The 23,483-nt window shown below is 45.5% G+C and overlaps 1 protein-coding gene across 1 annotated transcript in view; it reads right to left on the bottom strand.

The window, feature by feature from the left end:
* The window catches only part of PITPNM1 (phosphatidylinositol transfer protein membrane associated 1), a 30,892-nt gene extending 7,844 nt beyond the window's left edge, over nt 1-23,048 (bottom strand). Inside the window, exons 1-18 of the mRNA XM_060261697.1 lie at nt 23,030-23,048; nt 17,963-18,055; nt 17,528-17,742; nt 17,273-17,394; nt 16,579-16,800; nt 14,170-14,481; nt 12,818-12,913; nt 12,095-12,202; nt 11,384-11,436; nt 10,555-10,796; nt 9,811-10,000; nt 8,279-8,386; nt 7,763-7,944; nt 5,115-5,314; nt 4,845-5,015; nt 2,231-2,383; nt 1,098-1,246; nt 426-536 (exon numbers count right to left, since the gene is read on the bottom strand). Of these exons, the coding sequence (XP_060117680.1) occupies nt 426-536; nt 1,098-1,246; nt 2,231-2,383; nt 4,845-5,015; nt 5,115-5,314; nt 7,763-7,944; nt 8,279-8,386; nt 9,811-10,000; nt 10,555-10,796; nt 11,384-11,436; nt 12,095-12,202; nt 12,818-12,913; nt 14,170-14,481; nt 16,579-16,800; nt 17,273-17,394; nt 17,528-17,742; nt 17,963-18,040 (2,712 nt within the window). The 5' untranslated portion in view covers nt 18,041-18,055; nt 23,030-23,048. The remainder of the gene's footprint in view (nt 1-425; nt 537-1,097; nt 1,247-2,230; nt 2,384-4,844; nt 5,016-5,114; nt 5,315-7,762; nt 7,945-8,278; nt 8,387-9,810; nt 10,001-10,554; nt 10,797-11,383; nt 11,437-12,094; nt 12,203-12,817; nt 12,914-14,169; nt 14,482-16,578; nt 16,801-17,272; nt 17,395-17,527; nt 17,743-17,962; nt 18,056-23,029) is intronic.
* Between the last annotated feature and the right edge of the window lie 435 nt (nt 23,049-23,483).

The following is a 23,483-nucleotide window of genomic DNA, read 5'->3' as shown; positions in this document are numbered from 1 at the left end:
ACTGGAAATTACTGCTGATTTCTATCAGTGAAGTGTGCCTCCCCCTCCCTTATGCAAAGCCCAAGAAGCTCCATGAAATGCTACTCCTGGGGGACAGGGAACCCCACAAGGTCATAATGATCGGAGAGTCAGACATCTGCTGGGGGTGGGAATCAGCAAACACACACACTCGCCTATACACACCCTTCCATCAGTGGACATGTGCTGTGGGCTACCTGAGCACAGAGAGAAGAGATAAAGGGCAAGAGAAGAAAGGGGACATGGTGGGAAGACAGTTATCTGTGAGTCTGCCTTTATTTTTTTTAACTGAAAAAAAAATAGGATCCACTCATACCAATTTTCCTAAATCACAGTTCACACGTCCAAGTAGATTCCCACACGCAAGATATAGACAAGGAAGCCATCAGCGTGACCGAGCTGCTTACCCGGATCTTCACTTGTGTGCGCTTGCGTTGCCATTTTTCACGGGGAAATGCTGGGCTGTAGATGGAACTCTCCTCATTCTCTGTCACTTGGGGTTGCTCCGTCTCAATCACCTGCAGTCGCAACATCTCAGTTGCCAGGGTCATTTGCAGGCAACGTCCCACATTTTCAAGTACAACCATTTATGCATCCCACCCAACAGATTAAAGAGGGCAGCCCCCCCCCCCCCCAATCTTTCTTACATCCTCCTCAAAGCTGCAGAGGGCAGCTATTTCTGGCCCTTGTTAAAACTCCTGATTATTTTTCTGAAAGCAAAGTTTATGTTCCTGCTACACAGAATTACACACTCCAAAAAAAAAAGTCAGCTCAGTGCCATTAGGAGCACCTCACAAACTCAGGCCTGGTCTCTGGCTGACCACAGAAGCTATCAAAATCCTGAAAATCCAAACCACTCCGTAACCTTCTCACACAGTTGCACTCACCTACTGCCAAAGCCATCTGTTCAAGCTTTCATCCTCCCCAGCTTCTTTCGTGTGCAACTCCCACGTCGCCTGCCTGAACCAGGGCCCCTTCCCCAAACCTCTTGTTCAACTGCCAGCTCCCTTTCAGCGCACAACCATCCCCCAGGACAATGGCACTTCCCTCCTACATCTTGCAGGTAACAGCCCTCGTACCTGGCGCAGGATGAAGGCAGCTACATCAGCACTTTCCCAGTAGCTGGCATGGAAGAGGTGAGGTAGGGTAATGGTGGGAAAAGCCGTCAATGCCTCTGGGCAATAGAGGGAGTAATCAATGCGTTTGGCACCCCACCAGCGCTCCAGAACTAGAGAGGAAAGGAAGAGGGTTCATTACATGTACCTACGATACTCAGGTACAACCGTGGCTAGCACATTCAATTCTAGTACTACGCAAACATATGCCATTTCACTCCCCCAGCACCACCCTGCCCATCTTCTTAACAAAAGCCCAACTGTATATGCAGCCCAAAAATGGGGCACACAAGCAACAGCAGTTCTGGCCCCCAAACCTTTTCCTCCTTTTGTGCCCTGCCCTGCTTCTCTTCAAACCAAGCAAGGCAACCTGAACAGATTGCTTAAGTATCCAGTCTTTGGCAACTATCCAGGACATCATTAGGCTCTTTAAATTTCATTTACTTCAATGAGACTGAAGCATGAGGTTACTTGTCACAGTACCGCAGCTGGGTTAATTAGTATGGCTGACACGGAATGAGAGCCAAGGGCCTGCTGCAGCCACTCGAGTGGGGAAGCCCTTGAATCCAGAACACATTCTGAAAGCGACACAAAGGGGCACAATGTGCCCAAGCTATGGAATTCGGGTGTGCAAGTCAAAGAGTACACATTTTCTTGGCAGTACAACAAACATTCAGCCCTGGCAGAATGAACTCCTTTGACTTCAGCCACACAAGAATCATTGTTTAGGTTTCCATCCAAATTGGCCATTGATGCATGCGATGAATACTTCTTGATACAGACATACTGCTTTAGATGCCAGTGCTTAAGATACAAGGAAGGGGCAACAGGTTACTATTCTTCAGACCTATGTACATGTAAAACACACTGCTGTAATCTACTGCTATGAATTGTAACTAACATTCATTTTGATTTCAAAACCATTAAGCAAATAACTCCTGATTCCCAACCCCCACAAACTGAGAAAGAGAGCATAAATGGTCTCATATGATAGCATAATTTGCAGATTGGGACAAATAATAGATACGGAGGACAGACCCAAAAAAGCAACTGTATAAAAAAGGAGAAAAGGATGGAACAGGCAATAAGGCACTCACTCTTGACAACCTCGCTGGTGCTAGCTACAGGTACTTCAGTGGTAGATGTCTCATTCCCTTTCCAGAAGCCTCCAAAAGCACCTGTCGGGGTAGGCGGTGTCACAAGGTCCAGATCATCCAAAAAGAGAGCAGAGTGAGCTTGCACAGACTCAGCTAGGCAAGGAGAGAGGTAAGCAGAGCTATTTGTCAAAACACCCGCCAATCATTCTGAGCCCTCCACTAGTTTAATATCCATTGTCTATGGATCCTGCGTTCACCAATTCTAGCTTAGGCACTCTTCACATATGCCACTTCAGTGTGTTGAGGTCCCATGCAGCAGAGGGATATGTGTGAATTAATGCGATTGTAAAGGTGCCGCCAATTGCCAGGGTCTTTCCTGCAGATTTAGCATCCTCCCTCCAGGTGACGATTACACAGGAAAGATGCACATGGCCTGCCTCATCAACGTGATGGCAACATTCACTTGAATGACCTTGCAGGGTAGGATAACATAGTGGCTGTGCACATCATAGTCAGTACAGCATACAGCACAATGCAATCACAAAAGAACCATGGGAAATATTTGTTTCTGTGTTCAGTGGTCATCCCAAAGCCTTTTGCAAGAGCATCTAATATATAAAATCTCTAAATAATAAAAACGGCAAACAATTTTTTAAAAAAATTAAAGAGGAAAAGTGTGATACAAACACTATGAAGTACATGATATTGGCCACTGTGTGACACAGAGTGTTGGACTGGATGGGCCATTGGCCTGATCCAACATGGCTTCCCTTATGTTCTTATGATATAATGCCTCCCTCCTCTGTAGAGGAAGAGAGCAGAGGTTCCTAACTGGTATTGGCAGTAGCTGAAAAGACTCATGGAGAAATTCCCCCACCACACACGCATCTTTATATTTCAGGAGGTGCAAAAAGTATATCCTCCTTCAGCCTGGCAAAGCCTTCCAGGTAGCTGGGAGGGGGAGTACAAAGACCTCCACCCACAGTAAAGAGTCCTTCAGCTGCTGCAAGTCTTCCTGCCGCTGCAGCACAACAATGGGCACAGCTATAGTGGAAGACGTACTCAACACAAACCCACCACGCTGCTTCCCTTATTACTAATGAACCTGCTGAAGCTCACAGTCACCAGGTTCAGTTTATGAACTCTACTGAGCATTAAAGTCCTGAGAATTCTTCCCTGTTCCAGATCATACTTCAAACTGGAGAAGAACTCCCCTCTGCCTGACTCTTCCATTTAACTTGGCTATGGTGTTGGGGCAGACATTGCAGCATCATAACTTTGGAGGCTCCACGGAGCCTTGAATGCTGCCACAGCAATGCCTCAAGAGCCAAGCCCTGGAATATCTCAATTCCATTACAATTTGATGTTCCTATAAAGGGTTGAGGCATGCTGAGAAGACATTTTTGAAAAACCCTAGTGCTTGGAATACTGCCATAGCAGCACTTCAGGTGCCAGGGAAGGCATGCTCACAAGGAGGCCTCCCAAGAGAATGTCCTATTGCTATCAATGCCAGATTAATGGGAAGTAAACAGGAGCAGTGGCACAGGAGGCTCACGAGGTAGTTGGCAGCAGAGATTCGTTCTCCCCAGAGTGAAGGGGTTTGAATTTCAGAACTTTAAAAAAAAACCCCTAAAAATAAGCTTCTTTCTGCTTTATTTCTAAACTAGCTCGGATTGGCAAGCCGTATTCTAAACTGATCTGGGAGAAGATCACCTCTCACCACATAACAGTATATGTGCTGCCAAAGCAAGCACACCTCTTACAGCATAACACTTGAGGTCCTAGACCACAACACGTATTGCTCTTCTTCTCTGCTATGCCTCCCTTCACCTTTTTCTTCCTTCCTTTTTTTTCTTTACACTTCAGCTCTAATCCATTAAAAACAGACTTGTGGTCTGCAACACTAGGAAAATACAGAATCATGCAGGATCACATCTCAGTGCTCCCTAGATCTTGCTGTGTTCTTTCTCCCTCTTTACAGACCACAGTTTCACTGCAACTGCAGCAGTTTCCTCTCCATATGTATTCCTCACCAAGTAGGGTTGCCAAGTCCAATTCAAGAAATATCTGGGGACTTTGGGGGTGGAGCTAGGAGACATTAGGGGTGGAGCCAAGATCAAGGCTGTGACAAGCATCATTGAACTCCAAAGGGAATTCTGGCCCTCACCTTTAAAGGGACAGCACACCTTTTCAATTCCTTCCTTCCATAGGAAATAATGGATAGGGGCACCTTCTTTTGGAGCTCATAGAATTGGACCCCCTGGTCCAATCTTTTTGAAACTTGGGAGGTATTTTGGGGAGAGGCGCTAGATGCTATACTGAAAATTTGGTGCCTCTACCCCCAAAAAACAGCCTCCCCAGAGCCCCAGATACCCGTGGATCAATTCTCCATAATTTTCTATGGGAATAAATCTCCATAGGGAATAACAGAGTTCCCAGCAAACATTTCCCTCCCTCCCCCCGCTTTCTGACGACCCTGAAGCGGGGGGAGGGCCTCCAAACCTGGGGATCCCCTGCCCACACCTGGGGATTGGCAACCCTATCACCGAGGCAGTATTTTAAGAAACAAAATTTCCCCAGCACTTCCAAGGTTAACCTTCATGTCTCCTCTTACCCAATGAAGTGGATGAGCCATCTCCCAGTGGATATTTCTGATAACGGGGAATGGCAAAAGGTGGCACAGCATGGAACTGCTGGGCCAGCAGAGGTTCCAGACGGGAGGCACAGGGGTCAGCTGCATGAAACAAGTTGTAGACCTGCTCACAGGCTGGGTGCATCTGGGCCACTGAAAAGATGAGAGAAGGTATGTGAAATCCTCCATCAGCTGAGGGGAAAGCCAAAGCAAATGATGGGGGAAACAGGGAAGGAGAAAGAAGATCCTTACCATCCATGGCTGGCATCACTGTCTTACGAAGAGCAAGCACAAGTCCCAGGGGTGAGCCAAACAAGAAGAAGCCAGACACTTTGAATTCCAGTTTCCCAACTGTGTTTGTCCCCTCAAAAGTCTCTATCAATGAAGATGAAGAATTACTGCTACGCCGAGGGTCTCCTTCTGCCTCTGAACCAGGCACGCTGGCCTGCAGGCTGGAAATAGTGGAAGTCTTGGTCATTGCTGGGAAATGGACCACAGGTCTCCCTGCAGGTACTACTTTGCCATTTAAGGGCAAATGTAGGATCTCCCTAGAGGAGCTTTCTTTTTTTGCTGTTGTGATCTGTCCATGATTTATCTCACTTCTCCTGCATGAAACAAGTTACTTACCTGTAACTGATGATCTTTGAGTGGTTGTCTGTGCAGTCAAACACTTGGGTACTACGCCTCAACAGGATCCATCCTGGAGGTTTAAAAAGCTCTAACGCCATTCTGGTGCATGCTTTCCTTAGCTCTTAGCTCTAGGCAGCCCATGCCTACAGCTAAGGAACAGCACCCATCCTGCTCAGTTCTGATCCATTACTACCAGTAAGTCCTGCTAAGTAAGAGATTTAAAGACTAAGCTACCAAAGGAAAGGATTAAAGATCATCATCTGAACAACGAAGTACTCTGAGGTGCTAACAGTGCAGCAGAAAAAGAGGAACTGAGTGGGAGAGGACATAAGAGAAGCCATGTTGGATCAGGCCAATGGCCCATCCAGTCCAACACTCTGTATCACACAGTGGCATATACACAAACACACTGTGGCTATTAGCCACTGATGGACCTCTGCTCCATATTTTTATCCAATCCCCTCTTGAAGCTGGCTATGCTTGTAGCCGCCACCACCTCCCGCAACAGTGAATTCCACATGTTAATCACCCTTTGGGTGAAGAAGTACTTCCTTTTATCTGTTTTAACCTGACTGCTCAGCAATTTCATCGAATGCCCACGAGTTCTTGTATTGTGAGAAAGGGAGAAAAGTACTTCTTTCTCTACCTTCTCCATCCCATGCATAATCTTGTAAACCTCTATCATGTCACCCCGCAGTCGACGTTTCTCCAAGCTAAAGAGCCCCAAGCACTTTAACCTTTCTTCATAGGGAAAGTGTTCCAAACCTTTAATCATTCTAGTTGCCCTTTTCTGGACTTTCTCCAATGTTATAATATCATTTTTGAGGTGCAGTGACCAGAATTGCACACAGTACTCCAAATGAGACCGCACCATCGATTTATACAGGGGCATTATGATACTGGCTGATTTGTTTTCAATTCCCTTCCTAATAATTCCCAGCATGGCGTTGGCCTTTTTTATTGCAATCGCACACTGTCTTGACATTTTCAGTGAGTTATCTACCACGACCCCAAGATCTCTCTCTTGGTCAGTCTTTGCCAGTTCACACCCCATCAACTTGTATTTGTAACTGGGATTCTTGGCCCCAATGTGCATTACTTTGCACTTGGCCACATTGAACCTCATCTGCCACGTTGATGCCCACTCACCCAGCCTCAACAGATCCCTTTGGAGTGCCTCATAATCCTCTCTGGTTCTCACCACTCTGAACAATTTAGTGTCATCTGCAAACTTGGCCACTTCACTGCTTACTCCCAACTCCAGATCATTAATGAGGTGCTGTTTCTTAGCTTCAGGCATGCACAACAGCTGCCTGCTCCCCAGAGCTAAGGAAAGCATATGCCAGAATGGTATTAAATCTTTTTAAACCTCCAAGATGGACCCTGCAGAGGCACAGTACCCAAGTATGGGACTGCACAGATACCTCAAAGAAGATCCTACAATTCACAAGAGAGCTATAACTTAGCCTAAGATTTCTCTCCAAGAAAATGTGGTCATCACCTTCTTTCCAAGAACTACCACCTACTCACATGATCAGGGTGACTGTCTTCTTTTTAAAGTATAATCTAGAGTCTAGTTACTTCAACGAAGCTAGGGTAAAGTTTTCTCCTCTCTCTCTTTTTTTAAACACACCACACCTGATTTACTGGGGTACATGGGTGTGCCTGGGTACAATGACACAAACTTCAGCATTATAGTGTACACAAATGGCATATAAAAAGATCACAATGAAGACAGCAAGGAACATTGGAGAACTGAAATGTGATGCCAGCCACACTAGGGCTGAGGAGTAAACTACATCATCACATTGCAATGATAAAATATCCTCAGGGAGGGTGTAATTTGCCCTGGAGAAGTGAATGCTTAACCCTCCTCTTACAGGACATTTTCCTCTTGAAATTCATCCCTTTGAGTCCAGAACTTCACAGGGTAAAAACAGCTTAGCGGGGGGCGGGGGGAAGATGCACTAGGGTGGAGTGGCAGTCGAAGCAGCAGGCAAGGGAAGGGTGAAGCACTCTCTTCTTTTCCATCCCTCCTTTGCTTCATTTCACTCAGCTGCAGTGTAACATGCCCCTAAGGATGCTAAATTTTATGTAAAGGAAAAACTGTAGGAGGCTAAATCAACCCGTTCTGCAGAAGCTATCTAGAGATTAATGCGGCCTTTATCAAGCACTGGCTAGCACACATTTAACGAAACTTCTGTCCCTGATTAGTACCAATTCAGCAGTCAGCGGTCTTGTCAGAAGCCCCACTTCTCATACCCTCTCACCTAGACAAAAACTGCTGCTGCTGTTGCAGAGAATCCCCTTCTGGTGCCACGTTGTCATCACTGCGTTTCTGGGAAGACAGGAGCCCGGATGGCTCAGGACTGGCACGGCCCCACAGCACCTCTGCCTTTTCAAGCATTGGGTCTCGCACCACAGAAATCTCAGGAGAAAGCAGGTCAGCATTCTGGGGGGGGGGGGGGAATGACAGAAAAATGCACATACGTTGAAGAGATCTCAAAGCCTTTTCTACTGTGAAGTGAGCAGGATGCAGTATACCACATATCGAATGGAAGCAGGGTGGACAAATGAGCTGATAGCTGCACACCAGACTAGGAAACCTCAGCTAAACAATACTTGGGTTGTTCAGCACTACAGCAGTCCAAAAGGAAATCCTGTCCCTTCTTCCTCTACTCCATTCCCTTGCCTTACAAGCGCTTCTTTCCTTAGAGAAATGGTGGGAGGCTACCCTCATTACATTTTGCTTGGTACACCCCCACACCCGAGGCTGAGCAACTGACCATGCTGCCACGCCGGCTGCTCCCATGACTCCCTGTCCCTCCAGCCCGACTGTGACAAAGCGCATCAAAGGCCAGGATTCCCCCAACACAGTCACCAATCAGCAGCACCTATGGGAGGAAAACAAATACAAGATTGTCCCTGTAGCTAATCCATAAGCAAAACTTCAGTAGCCTGGCAAGTGAGCCCAGAGAACTAGAACGATGCATTCTCAGCTGCTTTTTTGCAAGGCCCTCCACTAAGAAGTACTGGGCCCGGGAGAGCGGACGGATTTTTCAAGAGCTTGTGATGCTAACCTACTTGTATGGCTCCCTAATGAAAGAGACAAGCAGGGAAATCCTCATATTACAGAGTCCTCCGTTTGGAAGAGATCAATACTGGTGGCCTAAGGGGCTGCAACTTAAGCAAAAGTGCAAAAGAACACAACACAATGCTTTCAATGTAGTTCACTGAAGCAGCTGCTGAGGAACCCTAAGAATCTGAGCTTTCCTTTTTGCAAACAAGTTTCTAGCCCTTAAGACTGTGGGGGGGGGGCCTAAAATCACACATGCATCAAAAATGCCTACCTTTAACTATCATGGCTGCAAACTAAGGAAGCCTGGGAACTGTAGTTTTATTTAAGGGACAAGTATCTGTAATATAGAACAGGAGTCCCCAACCCCCGGGCCATGGACTGGTTCCAGTCCGTGGCCTATTAACATCTGGGCCATGAGTTCTATAATTATTTCATTATATATTACAATGTAGCGATAATAAGAATAATAAGACAATGGCATTGGATTTATATCCTGCCCTCCACTCCGAATCTCAGAGCAGCTCGCAATCTCCTTTATCTTCCTCCCCCACAACAGACACCCTGTGAGGTAGGTGGGGCTGAGAGAGCTCTTCCAGAAGCTGCCTTTCAAGGACAACTCTGTGAGAGCTATGGCTGACCCAAGGCCATTCCAGCAGCTGCAAGTGGAGGAGTGGGGAATCAAACCCAGCTCTCCCACATAAGAATCCGTGCACTTAACCACCACACCAAACTAATAAAAACAAAGTGCACAATTGTATCATCCAGAAACCATCCCCACAATCCGTGGAAAAATTGTTGTCCACAAAACTGGTCCCTGGTGCCAAAAAGATTGGCGACCGCTGATATAGAATGTTTAGCAACTTTCCAAAATCACAACAGCCACAGTTCTTTAGAGGAAACCACTGGTTTAAATTTGTAGTATAGATATACCCTCAGAAATCAGGAGATTGTCTGGAGGAAGTTTAAGCAGCTTGCGGCACTTAGCAGGTCCCTGTCCCTTTGCTTCTATAGGCATATATCATGTAAATTCTGTCTCCTTGCCCCAGAAGAAGAGTTCTGTTTTTTATTTAGAAATAAAGTAAAACTTCACAGAACCACAGAGGAAATAAAGGTTTCTGTATCATTTTTTCCATCTGAAACATTTGGGTCTCAGAATTTCGGTTCTCTTTTACAGTATTCCAGATCTCCCTCACCCACCCCCTTTTACTTGTCTGCCCCAAGGATTCCCAGCCCTCTCACCTGACCACAGAAGCCAGCACCATCAGGAGAGTGGATGAAGTTAACATAGGCCTGGTTGGTACGGGCAATAACAGTTGCAACCGCATTCTGGTAGCTGCCTGAGGAGGTGGCCAGGAGTGGCAAAGCAGCCAGTGGAATATGGTCCTGGCTGCTGGACAGACTGTCACAGTCATGACTGTAAGGACTCAGTCTAGAAAGAAGGAGATGTGAGAACTGATCAGGACACAATTTCAGATTGAAGATCGAACAACCCAAGTCTTGGCAAAGAGCTCATTGCTACAATCATCCAAATAATCTTCTAGAAAGACAGGGCTGCAGCCAACCACGCCAATGGCCAATCAGAAAGGGTGGCACTCTCAGAACAAAGGATAAGAACAGGCCTCAAGTCCCAATTCCCTGAAAGGTGGCTATGGCAAGTGTTTCACCCCAGAATCTGATGCTCAAGTGGCTGGAAGAAGACAGCCAGTGCAGCTACTGCCCTTGCTATTCCTGTCAGTCTCCAGCCTTCCTCCCGAAGCATAGCTCACCATCACCTACTCTGAGTTGCACACTTGTATCCGTACCCCACCATAAACATCCTTTCCATCAAGCATCCTCATTTTAAAGAGTTATCATTGCTGTGATGGACTCCCATATCCCCTGCACCAGAAAGGCACTGCACGGAGCCCCCTCCACACACAGCTCCTGAGAGCTCTCAGTCCCGCCCCACAAGGTGTTCAGGAGCTTGACAGACATGCTTCTTACTTGGAGACAAGGGCATAGGCAGCAGCACAGATAGGCGGACAGGGCACCAGGCGCAATGCGATGTGTCCCAATGCCTCCGGGAAGTGCAGGCGGGTGACCGAGTCCAAGGTGGCGGTGAGTGTCTGCACATCAGCCTGCTTAGAGCCTGGTTCTCCCACACCCTGGTCTAGGATGTTGCCACTGTGCAGGATCAAGAAGAGTGCATGGATACGGCACGTGCTAGACAGGTCTTCTGGGCCAGCCTAAGGAAAGAGAAATAGGGAAGGATTAGGGATGTGGCTGCAATGGGTGAGGGAATGGAACTGCTGTCATCTCAGCCATCATGGAAATTGGGTTCTGTTCAAGGATTGAATGAACTTTCTCAGCCTCGTCTTGGGCTTCCTTGATTTCTGTCTCAATCTTATGCAATGCCATGCCAGAGGAGGTCAGGAGGGCACCACCTATATTGATCTTCAGGAAACTCTCTAAGGTCTGTTTTGATTTGCTGACTGGGGTGGGTGGGTGTGTTCTGAACTGATCTGTGCTACTGGTATTCTGACTGGTAGCAATTACCATTATAAAAGTGTTTTTGTACCTTGTATGTTTCTTTAATTATTGTATGCCTTGTAGGCATTTTAGTAAGCCACTCAGAACTTTTTTTCCTGAGAATGCTGGAGTAAAAAAGTAATTCATATAAACAAATAAATGGGGGAACAGAGCTGGGCCCCATGTAGGCGAGCCTGGGCACTTTACAGAGAACAGTGCTGTGCATTCATAAGCTGTCTCTTGTGGTTTTACATCATGATTCTGAAAGCACTAGAGAAGACAAAGGCATGGTGGATCAACTCACCTCTGGTTGGCCTGGCAGAGCGATCCCGTCACTATCTGGCTTAGCTGCGTCAGCTGCAAAGACACAAAACCACGAGTGGCACTGAGCAGAGAATGAAAGCAATAGTAGGGCCTAAATGGCATGGAAGGTGACAACCGCTGAGGAAATAAGAGTGTCCCCTGTGAGAAAGAATTCTGTTGCCAGAACCCCATACTCTGAGATGGATGCAAAGGGCAGAACAGAGACAGTATCCTGCATGAAATCCACCAGCATATGCAGAATCCTGAGAATCTCAGTATTTGGGTTTCTGTGTTCAAAGTGACTTTCTATCCCACATGGTAACAGATACAACCTCAAAATACATTGGCAGTTTTTGCAAAGAGCCCAGAAAGCAACAAATTCTGGAGGAGGGCTTCAGTGGCCATAAGGAAGGAAGTTGGGACAGGCAAAAGACTAAGCAATTCAGTTTCCTTCTATTCATGGGGAGGAGCACCAAATAGTTTTGTTTTAAATGTGTCACTAATATAACACTTCCACAATACAATTATGTGAAGAGGGGGAAACTTCTCTATATGCATTTGATCTATTTTTAGAATTTATGTTATTTATAGAATTCATGTTTGCAGAGGGTCCAGAATCTCAAAACCAGAGATTTCTAGAACTCCAAATGGTAAAAGCTGGACACACCTACAGATAATGCCCTAGGATGGGACACACAAGCTGCTCTCTTACCAAGAATGTCATCCTGCTCACTGGGCCGCTCCAGAGTATCAAGAAAATCATTGGAGTTCCACTTAGTGATTTCTTTTGCAAAAACATCATCACTATCCGAGAGATCCTCTAGGGAAGGAAAAGTCAGTGAGAAGCATGTATGGTGGAGACAGCGTGAATACCACACACGCACACACAGAGACTGACCATATCCACAGTCTTTACAGACATGAAGAGTTGCCTTATGAGGCAGACAGACCATTGACCAATCTAGTCCAGTTCTATTCACTCTAAGAGACAAGAGATCTCTGGGGTCATAGGCAGAAGTCTTCCCCAGTTTAGCTATCTGCAGTTTTCCAGCAGAAATTGGATTTGCAAAGCACTGGGCTCAAGCCTATATTTGTATGTGCATGCACAGACAAACATACACAAAGAACAGAAATTGGAGATTTTGATCTTTCCTTCTCCATATATATCTATATTTATCCCTCCACCAAGTCTAAGAGGATACGTGGGAGATAAATCCAAACATGCACTTGTACATACAACATACTGGAAGGCCAATTCACATACACCTCTATGACCACAGGTACAGAAGATTTATGTAAAGAAACCTACAGGTGCCTGTAGCAGCAGCTATAACAACCACCAGCTACAGACACCCACAGATAGTCCTCTTCAAACTCTGAGACCTCTCAGAAGCAAACACACCCACAAAACAACTCTTTATCCAAAAACACATACCATGAGCGTCAAAGAATTCTTCCTCAGAGCTGTTCTCGGAGTCCCGTGCAATATTTTGCATCCGCCACTCTGATAAGCTGTGAGGAGACACTCCAGCTGCAGAGATATCATAACCAAAGAAATCTACAGCACTCATTCTATGAAAGATCAGCAATAACCAGACACTCTCCTCAAATTAAAAGTCAGCTTATCTCACTCCCAGCATAGCCCTTTAGGAATAACCCAAAACTTCTCATGCAAAACAGTCGACTTATCATAGGCTGCATCTATGTTTTGTGCATCTAGTTTTGTGCAACAATAGAAGCTGAACCTCCCTTTCTGCAACTATGGCATTCTATATAGTCTACGAATATGACAGCAGAGGGGAGCAAGCTTTCTCAGTTTCCCCCAATTCTAAATGCAGCAGCTTCTCTTTATTCCAAGCAAGCCGGTGAACGGTGAAATGGACTAACCCAGTAAATTAGGCTGATCTAGTCAATGTCACAAGCAAATATTGGCTTGTCCCCCCCAACTTTTTTTTACACCTGTTCATCCAATGTACTAAAAAAAAAGGAAAGGAAAGGAAACACTTCCAGAAGTGTTCCAGGCACAGCAAGATAGGGAGAGGGAAAGCATGCTACTATGATGGACATTACCCAATAGGTGCCCCATAGACTGAAATATATACACACATACTGGCACTGGGCTGATCCTGCTCCCGGTGGGCGCATGCATTTTCCCAGATGGCATGCATTACAGAAACCTGCAAAGCACTTTGACCAAACTATGGCAAGACATACAACCCACCCACCCACCCCAAAAATGCATGCTTCACAGCTGTGTAAACGACAGGTCTACAATACAGGTTCTGATTCCCTGAAGACCTACTGTTGACACATGGCAACAGAATAACTGGAATGCAACCTATTAGAAAGTCATACAGCCCAACCTCTCTGCCAAAAACACACAATAAATGAAATCACATCATCCAAATTATAGATCAGAAAAAAAATGAAAATGCTGCTCTCCATGAAGCCAGTGCTTGCACAGTACAAAGGATAGTTTAACAAAAGTGTTCCAGATGAGTCAAAAGCAAGTGAGGCAAGCCACATACTGCAATCAAAAACAGTCAAACAAGCACCAGTATTCAAGCTAGTCAAAGGGGGGAGGGAATCCATCACAATCTCCATGTGGCCATCAGCAAGTCTCCACTGCAAAGAAAAACTAAGCTATGATAGCACAAAATCCAGCGTGCCCAATAGTTTGCTTCCAGCTGCAGAGAGTTCTTATGACTTGAAAAAGGAAAAGACCTCCCCACCACCCACACACTTGCTGTTTTCCGTGCTTTGCTTATATTTGCAAGTATTATTCACCTGCATGCTGAGAAGAGTAGGAAGAGCGAGAAGTTGCTGACCACTGCTTGGCAAATGCTTCATCTCGTGACGTCTCAGGAGTTCTCAGGCTCATCGTGCTGTCCTGGTTCTCTCGACTGCCTGGTTCAGCCTGGCCTTCGGGGCTGGGTGAGGCTGTGTCTGGAGCAGGCTCCAAGCACTTGGCCATCTTCTGGGCCAACATGCGTGCTGTCTCTTCCTCTAGCCTCCGGATATCATCCATGGTGAGGTCTATCCACTCATCCTGCCAACACCAGGCCTGGCGGTGTGCCCGCAGCATCACCTTTCGCAAACCTGCAGAGGATGTCAGGAATTACCACTGCCCAGATCTTCCTACAAGTCCCATACAAACTGCAGTTCATCCCTCCTACTTGTTTTATTTATGATCTGGCCTTGCTCCATCCCCAACACGTTGAGGGGGCAATTCTGATATTATTTTTTTCCTCCCTAGTTTTTCCCACAGCTATGAAAAACATCAGAGACCAGTTCAGATTCACAATGCAATGCAGATTTAAAGAACTTAGAGTAAGGCATGGGATCATCCTTCATGTGTACACCTTTCACTTCTCCACTTGGTTTTGCTATTATGTTTAACCAACTACTAGCTATGCTCTTAAACTCACTTTGAGAGGCTATTTTTAATTATGGATTTCCAACAGAGTGACTACATTCATTTCAACCCAGCCTGATGATAGTTGTCCATAACACTGAAGCCAACCAGTGAGAGGCAGAAGGAATCTGTGCATGAGGAAGGAGGGAAAAGGCTACACACGTGTGACCTCTACAGCCTAATCTCATTGATCCCATTATAAGCATGAATTGGACCTAAGACAACATACAATCGCCACATGGACTTTGCAGAAAATATCCCTGAGCAGGCAAGCAGGAATCTCATAAAGTGAGCAAGAATCAAGCAATCAGGAATCTCATCTCCTAACTGACAGACTGAAATTAACCCTTTTCAAAGAACAACATGGGATCCCTTTCATCCCATCAACCATTTCTCACCATCAAAAACAGCAAAGAAACAGAGCATGCTGCTTCCGGCAAGCTGCTCCCCTCCCAGTTTCCTTCCTAATTCTAACTCCTACCATATGAAAGGTTAACTGAAAATGATGGCATTTCTGGCAAATCTGCTTTTATATTTAGATTCCACAGATTGTCTCACAGTTAATGAATCTAACTGGAAGTCTGTTTTAGAAACCCAGGGCCCTGTGCGCAAATCTAAGTGAGGAAAAAACCATACACAGCCTGAAAGGGATCTGACCTTTGTCATAATCCTCAGCACTAGTTACTCGAGCAAGAGCACATGGGGACACAAGCGAAGTCAAGGGGCAGCAAAGCTTTGCTCCGTTTCTTGGCTGGGACTTACTGGTGCAGGATTAGACACTAATTCAGTACGTTAGGAACTGCTTTGCATATACATGGTTCACATTCTTTTCAGAAGACCAATTCTATTCCCACTTAATTTACTCTTTACAACTTTGCTACTGCAGAATTGAGAGGCATATAAGTGAGTGAAGCTCTTACCTTCTGCACTTTTCCTCTCGCCTGAATCTATACAGAAATGGTTACCTTGGTAGTCACCCATTATTTTGGTTGCCACTGCTCTGTCATCTTCCCTCAGACCTTTGCAGCCTGAGCACTGTTATCAAAATGGGCTCCACACTCTGGTTGCCTGTCTCACCCTGTACCTCTGTCTCAGAGCATCCTTTCATTTGGTTGCCAACCCTAACATTTCCAGCTCACAAACCACAGATAACAACATGCAGCTCACGTGCCAAATAATCAATTAATCAGAACCTGCCTCATTAAGTCCCTGCTACCAGAAATGGAAAGCAGCTGTAAATGTTTAGCAAAGCCAGACTAGAGTGGCTTTTTTACCAGGCGGGGAGTGAATGTGCTTCCATCATCAAGCTAGTTGTAGAGGTCTCTGGAATTACTTTCACATGTGCCACTAGGGAAATTATTTTTTGTGAACTCACCAGCCCTCAAATAACCCTTCACTATTTCAAGGAATTGCAATGCACCCAAGATTCTGTATTTCAAAGGACAGCTACTTAATTAATTATTTTTCAATCAGAAATCATAAAACAATTCACATTAAAGGAACAATGCAGGCTCTTCAAAGGATGCTGGGAATTGCTGCTAGATCTTTGAGCAATTAATTAAACCTGATTTCACACTGAAGGAGCCCTGATATGTAAAACAGGTTAGGATAATATTGCCGCAGTGAGAAAGTAGGTATTGCGCTTCTATCAATATGGAGACATGTTGCACAATTCCATTGCCTGCAACTATGGTACAACTTCAATTAACTAATCTCTGAAGCCCGAATAATTTGCACTGTGGAGAAGAACAGATGGAAAGAGAAGAGCCCTGCATGCTCACCTACATCATGAATGAACTGTTCAATCTTGGACTGCATGCCCCAGTAGCGAAATTCCACCTTACAAAGCTTGTAAGCACACATGAGAGGCCCATCGCCTATGCTCTCCAACCAGCCATCTCCCAGAGGCCCACGTCCTGTTTTGACTGAGTGGTAAAGCCGTGGATCCTCTTCCATCTTGTATTCACTGGGTGAGATTGGGTCCCGCACAATATCGATTGTATCTGTGGGTGATGAGTGATGGTTGGACAGGAAATAAATCCCTTGCCACCATGTTGAACAGGAAATAAGTCTCTTGCCACCATTAGAATCTGAGATGGCCCTCCTTCATTCAGACGGTCAAGCTGCCTTTCCCGTCCATGCCACAAAGTCTATGTAGAACCTCTACCCCCACCCCCCTGAAATACCCATTTCTTTCATAGACCCCTGGACTCTCTTGGCCAGAAGCTCAAGCTTTTCTCCTCAGTTCCTGAATTGTGAAGTCCAACCGGGGAGACATAACAGATACCATGAATCAATGGAGACCAAATTTCCACCCAAAACATCTTACCTCAGAATCCCAAAAGAGTATCCAATATTCCACATTAGCTTCTCCTATTCTACACCGCCTAAAAGCCCAGCATGGCAATGTTAATATATTCCACAATCCTTCACATAGCACAAAGAATAAATGCTGATCAATTTCTGAACACTTACCCAGAATCCGTTGCCTGCGGTCTACAGCACTTAGGTTGAAGACATTATTCTGCTTCCCAACATCCTGTCGGTAATAGGTCTCAATCTCAATGGAAAATTTTTCCACAAAAGGGCAGGTGTATCTGTAGGGTGGAAGTAGAGAAACTGACAATCCTGCCCCCCACCTTAAACCCCATCCCCTCACCAGGGTTCAAGTTGCCCTCAGCTTCTCCCTCCCAAGGTTTTCTCTTATTTCCCATCCCACATTGCAAATACCTGGTGCGTGTGTAAGGATAGGCATTCCAGGATTCTTCCTCTACCTGCAGGGCTGCTTTGGGCAGGAGGGCACGGAACCAGCTGGGGATGTGAGAGCCTACGTGGTAGATCTTGTGTGTGTATTGACCACTGCCTCCAGGGCCATCGCTGTAGGGCCGGTTGGCCAGGATCTCAACTCCACTGCCCTCTCCACTTGATTCTTCTCTGCTCTTTTTCTGGGGAACCAGATAGGCAGTGCTGCTCAGCAATGCCCCATAACACATCTCACCCTTTGACCCTGCTTGCATTTTTACATCCCTCAACCTTGCTTAGTCTCTGACCCCACCACACTTATGATCCAAGGAGCCCTATCTCATCACAACTATATCTGCCACAGATACCCATCGTGCTGTTACCTAACAAAATTTGTTCTTTCTTTTTCAATATTGATATTACCTGGATCATGTAGAGCTGGGCCACCTGGTACTCTGCCAGGCTCATGGGCAGCAGAATGTGATATTCCTTGATCAGCATTTTGACAGTCAGGCCCTAGGAGTTGAGACAAAGCAGGGGATAATTGGGTGCAGTCAAGTCAGTAGCAGGGGTCTATGGCAGAGAAGGGATGGTTAACCTACCCCAAAATAGCTGCTATCTGGACCGTAATGCACACCGTAACACCCATCACACAGGGACTTCCAGCGGAGGGGGGATTTTGACCCACATACTAAAAAAAAATCCCCATGACAACTGAACGTAACACTCTGTGCATCTAATACAGTAAGCTCTGGCTCATGAAAGCCTATGCCACAAGTTTTTTAAGGCCTCACTAAAATATTTTGTTATTTTGATTGTAGCAGACTACTACAGTTATCTCTTTATATTAAAAAAACTGGGTTTTTACCCACCCAACTGATTTCTTGCGTCAGACAAACAAAGGTGTTTTGCTTTGTTTCTTTTTCAAGTCAGAAAATGGCTGTTTGAATTAACTACTTCATGCTTATCTGATTTCTGTTCTCTGACAAAAGATATTTGTGTGCTCACTTCCTATCAAAAGAGGAGAAGCTTTGAAGAAATCCCCTTTTGACCTTATTTCAAAATACAACCCACTGGGTAAGTTTCCATAGCAACTGTAGGCTAATATGTGGCTGGGGAGTTTCAGCATATTGAAAGGAAATGGGCTGGAGAACACAAGAGAACAGACACTATTCTGACACTCTGCCACAGTACTTCTCACAGGATTCTTAATACTTCCACCTACTTTCCACCTGCACAAGGTACAGGTTCTCTCACCTCCATTTTGGTTTGTGTTTACATCCATTACTAAGCTAGACCAGCGAAACTTTAATTGGCTACTGCTCAGGGCTCACTTCTCTCCAAACATATCAACTGGGGACTGCCACCTTCCCTTAGAGCTATGGTTCTCAGCCTTTCTGGTATGGTGAGACCCACAAGTCCAAATTTACCTGGTATGGCGGTGACCCATTTTTTTAAAAAACAGGGCATGCATAAATCAATAAAACTCCAAAAGCCTGAAACCCACTTCTACAGGTTTTTGGTCTGGACAGGCTGAGAAATGCTGCCATACAGCTTGACTCGCATCACCGCATCAAGCCACAAATTTATCTTGCAAATTATGTCCACACCATCATGGTGTCTTTAGCACCCTGCACTTGCCTGCAACACCCAGCTTTCTAAGGCTGCTTTCTACCTCCTCTTCTGCCATAAGCAGCTGCATGACAGGCAGAACTTCAAAAGGTGCAGCTTCCCCATGCACAGAACTGCAATAATGAGAAAAAACTCTGTCAGGCAGCTTTAAAGGTGGCTATTTTCATATACCTCCCATGTTTACCACAAAGTTTTATCTTCATGCACACATTCTGTTTTGCCTTCTGGACCTTGCACTCTGTACCAACCCGCATTAGTTTATTTTAGTTTAGTTTATTTATGATTTGTATCCCGCCCTTCCCACCAAGGTGGCTCATCTGGATTCAATAATCACAATAGTAATAATATCAGATGTGCAGCCATATTTGGCACAGCAAAAAAAGCAAAAGTAGCTAATAGGTTTTTATTATAAAACTTTCAGAAGCTAGGAAGTTTTTATTCTAATATAAGCTTGTGTAGACTACAGCCTATATATAACTTACAGAGAAGCTGTAAATAGCAAGGTCAAATGGCCATGAAATGAAGGCAGTAAAGGGTAAAATGGAATTATGTAAAATTCAAGCTTAACTAAGAAAAGTACAGAGGCCATTCACAGTAGCAGTAATTAGTGATAACAATTTTCCTAGTTTTGCCAATATTAACAAGCTGAGCAAAACTAGAGAGATTGCATTTATCACCATTTACAGCTCTGTACTTTTCTTGATTACGCTGGAATTTTACATGCGTAATTCCCTCTCATCCTGCATTTCATGGCACTTTGACCTGGCTGTTTACAACTTCTGTTCTTTATAACCTCATTATATATGAAAGCTATATATAACTTCTGCCTAGCAAGAATTCACTATATACATCCAATGAAGTGGGCTCTAGTCCATTAAGGCTTATGGAAGAATAAAAACTTGTCTTTAAGGTGCCACAAGACTCCTGTTTATGAACTATTACGGTCAACACAAGTCTAATTGTTTTAGTAATCCATGCAACAGTCCCACAGAGCTGGAAAATATTATTACCCTATCCAGGAACAAAGCCAGTGTGGTGCACAGCTAAGAATGTTGGACTCAAGTTCAAATTCACATTCTGCCAAAAAAGCTCACTTGAGTGACCTTGGACCAATTACTTTCTCTCAGCCGAACCTACCTCACATGATTTCTTCAAGGGCAAATGTAGGAAGGAAGAAACATGAGCTCTTTGGAAGAAGAGTGAGGTAAAAATTGGAGATAGATGCATACAAGGCTCAGACAGTAAGAATACAAGCTTGTCTAAGGCCACCCACTGAATTCATGGATCAGGTGAGATTTCAACCACGAGCTTCCAGACTGTTAGCCACTATAGCACATATAGTTAGATCTTATGAATAATTTTTCTCCATATCCCTCTTGGCATTTCTGAAACCTCAGTGCTAGAAGGATACTTGCAAAAACAAAATGATTTTATAACTTACACTCTTAATGGATTAACTCCCAACACCCCTCAATTATGCATGGGATAGAGAAGGTAGAGAAAGAAGTACTTTTCTCTCTTTCTCACAATACAAGAACTTGTGGGTATTCAATGAAATTGCTGAGCAGTCGGGTTAGAACGGATAAAAGGAGGTACTTCTTCACCCAAAGGGTGATTAACATGTGGAATTCACTGCCACAGGAGGTGGTGGCAGCTACAGGAATATCCACCTTCAAGAGGAGGTTAGATAAAAATATGGAGCAGAGGTCCATCAGTGGCTATTAGCCACAGTGTGTGTGTGTGTGTGTGTATGTGTGTGTATATATATATATATATATATATATATAAAAATTATTGGCCACTGTGTAATACAGAGTGTTGGACTGGATGGGCCGTTGGCCTGATCCAACATGGCTTATCTTATGTTCAATAACGTAGCTGTTATATAAGAAACACGATTGGTGTAATCCAACACAGTCAGATAAACTCAAGCAAACAAGCTGGACTACTCACTATATGGGGAGGTGAAGCTTCAACCACATACTCTAAGGCCACTACCAATCATATATGTGAGGAAACTTCCTCCCAAGCTCAAATATGTCTGTCAGCGAAATTCTGAATACCCTTCCACAGAACCAGGGGGTTTTTTTTTAGCAGGAACGCAGTTCTGGATGGCTTGGTATCAAGGGGTGTGACCTAATATGCAAATGAGTTCCTGCTGGGCTTTTTCTACCAAAAAAAGCCCTGCACAGAACTACCAAAGAACAAACCATGTCATGCTCACTTCACACAAAATTCTCACCCAGCTGTAGCATACATACAAAAAAACAAGAAAAAAAATCCCAACTATATAAACTATCCTATTCACAAGATTTTAAGGTCATATACAATATGTATCTTTCATAAACCATTCCGTATTTAACACAAATGAAGTTCAGTTGCTTTCATTAATGTACCGAGGAGGCTATTCCAGACTTTCACTCCCTTATAAAGCCATGTCCAGCAGCAATAATTTAATGCCCAAACATTCTCACGTCTCTCTCAGCTGTGCATTGTATAACCCCATCATGCCATCTCTACCAGACCTTCTTCCTCCAGCCTCAGCTATCCAAATTCCTACATACACACTCACATACTCTTGCAGGGAAAATGCTCTCACATCCAAAACAATAATAGTCAGCTTTGTGAGCAATAGCAAGAGGATGGTAGTGAACTAGATGCAACACATTTAAGGCTTCATGCTCATTTTATAATCCCCAAGGGCACAACTGAACTTATTTCCAGGTAAACATGCATTATACTATGTTGCATAAATGAAAATTGAAGCACACTGAACTAGGATGAAACTGAATGGGATATACTTCTGAGTACACCGTATCTAACATTTGGAGCTTTAGGTGAAATAAAGTATTTTGTTTACAACTTGATAGCCCTCACCCAATATTTTGTTTTTAAAAGGATAAAACAGCAAAGTGACAATCCGCAAAGCACACTGGCCTTAAGTGATAAGCTAAATTTTCATCAGCCAAAAATGCATTACATTTCAGACCCAATATCGTTCCACTGGATGAAAGTGTTGCCATCTTTTTTGCAGGTAGAAATCTTGCACCTTAAGACACTGGGCAGATAACTTTAGCAAACTGTGTTTTCCCTTATCGCTGCTCCTTGATCTGAAAAGCTTCATCTATTTAATTTATATCTGTTGAATAGCCATTAAAGGCATAGGAGCCTTTAGGGGGAAATAATAACACACTGGGCTGAAATACATCGCTCTCTGACCAAGGGTCCCATAAGTCCAAGTTCTATGTCCAAGGAACTCCAATCAACTCCCCAACCCAACACAAACCAAGCCTCTAGGTCTCATTAACCAAGCCCCTAAGGGGACAGAAAAGCAATAGCCTTCGGAAACATGAGAAGCCTGCATATCATCTGGGGCTGACATCTTCTCATGCCTTCTCTCAAAGAGATCCTCCGAGATACTGCCACTTTAGGTATAGCAAAACGTGGGAACGGAATCCCAAGGCACATAGCCCCATTCCCGACCAGCAAAAGGAGGAGGGGGGGGGGGGGAGAAAGGAAGACAGGTGGCCAACGAATGAACACAGGCGAGGGAGGAAAGGAGACCCGCTGGGCCACATGGTTTCGAAAAACCCCGAGTCGATCAGTCTCTTTGCAATGCCCCCCCCCCACTCTTTCTACGCACATCTCCCTCATACTGCGCCCCTCTCATCATCACCCCCTGCTTTGCAAGCCGAGCTCATACGCCCCTCCCCGCCCAGCCTCGCTTCCACTCCCTCTCCTGCTGACATGCAACGGCGCGCTCCCACTCCGTGCCTTCCCACCCGCTCATGCAGTGTGCATGCTTCCCGCGATTCTGCCGGCCCCACCGCTGTGCGCGCACACCTACTGGGCCCAGACCTGTGGCTCGTTGTGGGGATGCCAGCGATGCAAGCAGCGGTATGCTGCGACGGTGAGAGCCGCGGGGACCGCCGGCCTCCCTATGTCCTCCCCGCTCCCGCCCTCTCGCCGTCCGGGACTGCCTGGGCGATGGCATGGCTTGGCTCCTGCGGCGGGAACATGGTCTCGGTGGTGCGGCGGGGGCTTCTTCGGACAGGGACAGAGAAGAGATAGCGGCGCCGAGCCGTTGCCTCCAGCGTCAGCACAGCAGAGGAGCCCGCTCAGCCGCAGTCTCGCCGTCCTTGCAGGAGGGGGGAGGAGGGGAAGGCGAGAGCGTGACTGGGAGGGGATCGGGCAAGAAAAGGAAACGCGGTTCGTGTGAAGGAGCGCAGAGGTAGGGGCGCCGAGGGAAGGCAGGGCCGCGAGCCTCCGTGCGTGGAGCGGGTGTTGCTCGAAGGGTTACTGAAGTTCCTCG

This window comes from Heteronotia binoei, chromosome 21 (genome assembly GCF_032191835.1).
Source record: "Heteronotia binoei isolate CCM8104 ecotype False Entrance Well chromosome 21, APGP_CSIRO_Hbin_v1, whole genome shotgun sequence".
In the NCBI taxonomy this organism is placed as follows: domain Eukaryota; kingdom Metazoa; phylum Chordata; class Lepidosauria; order Squamata; family Gekkonidae; genus Heteronotia; species Heteronotia binoei.
Note: the sequence above shows the minus strand (reverse complement) of the source record. Positions and strands in the feature narration are given on the sequence as shown.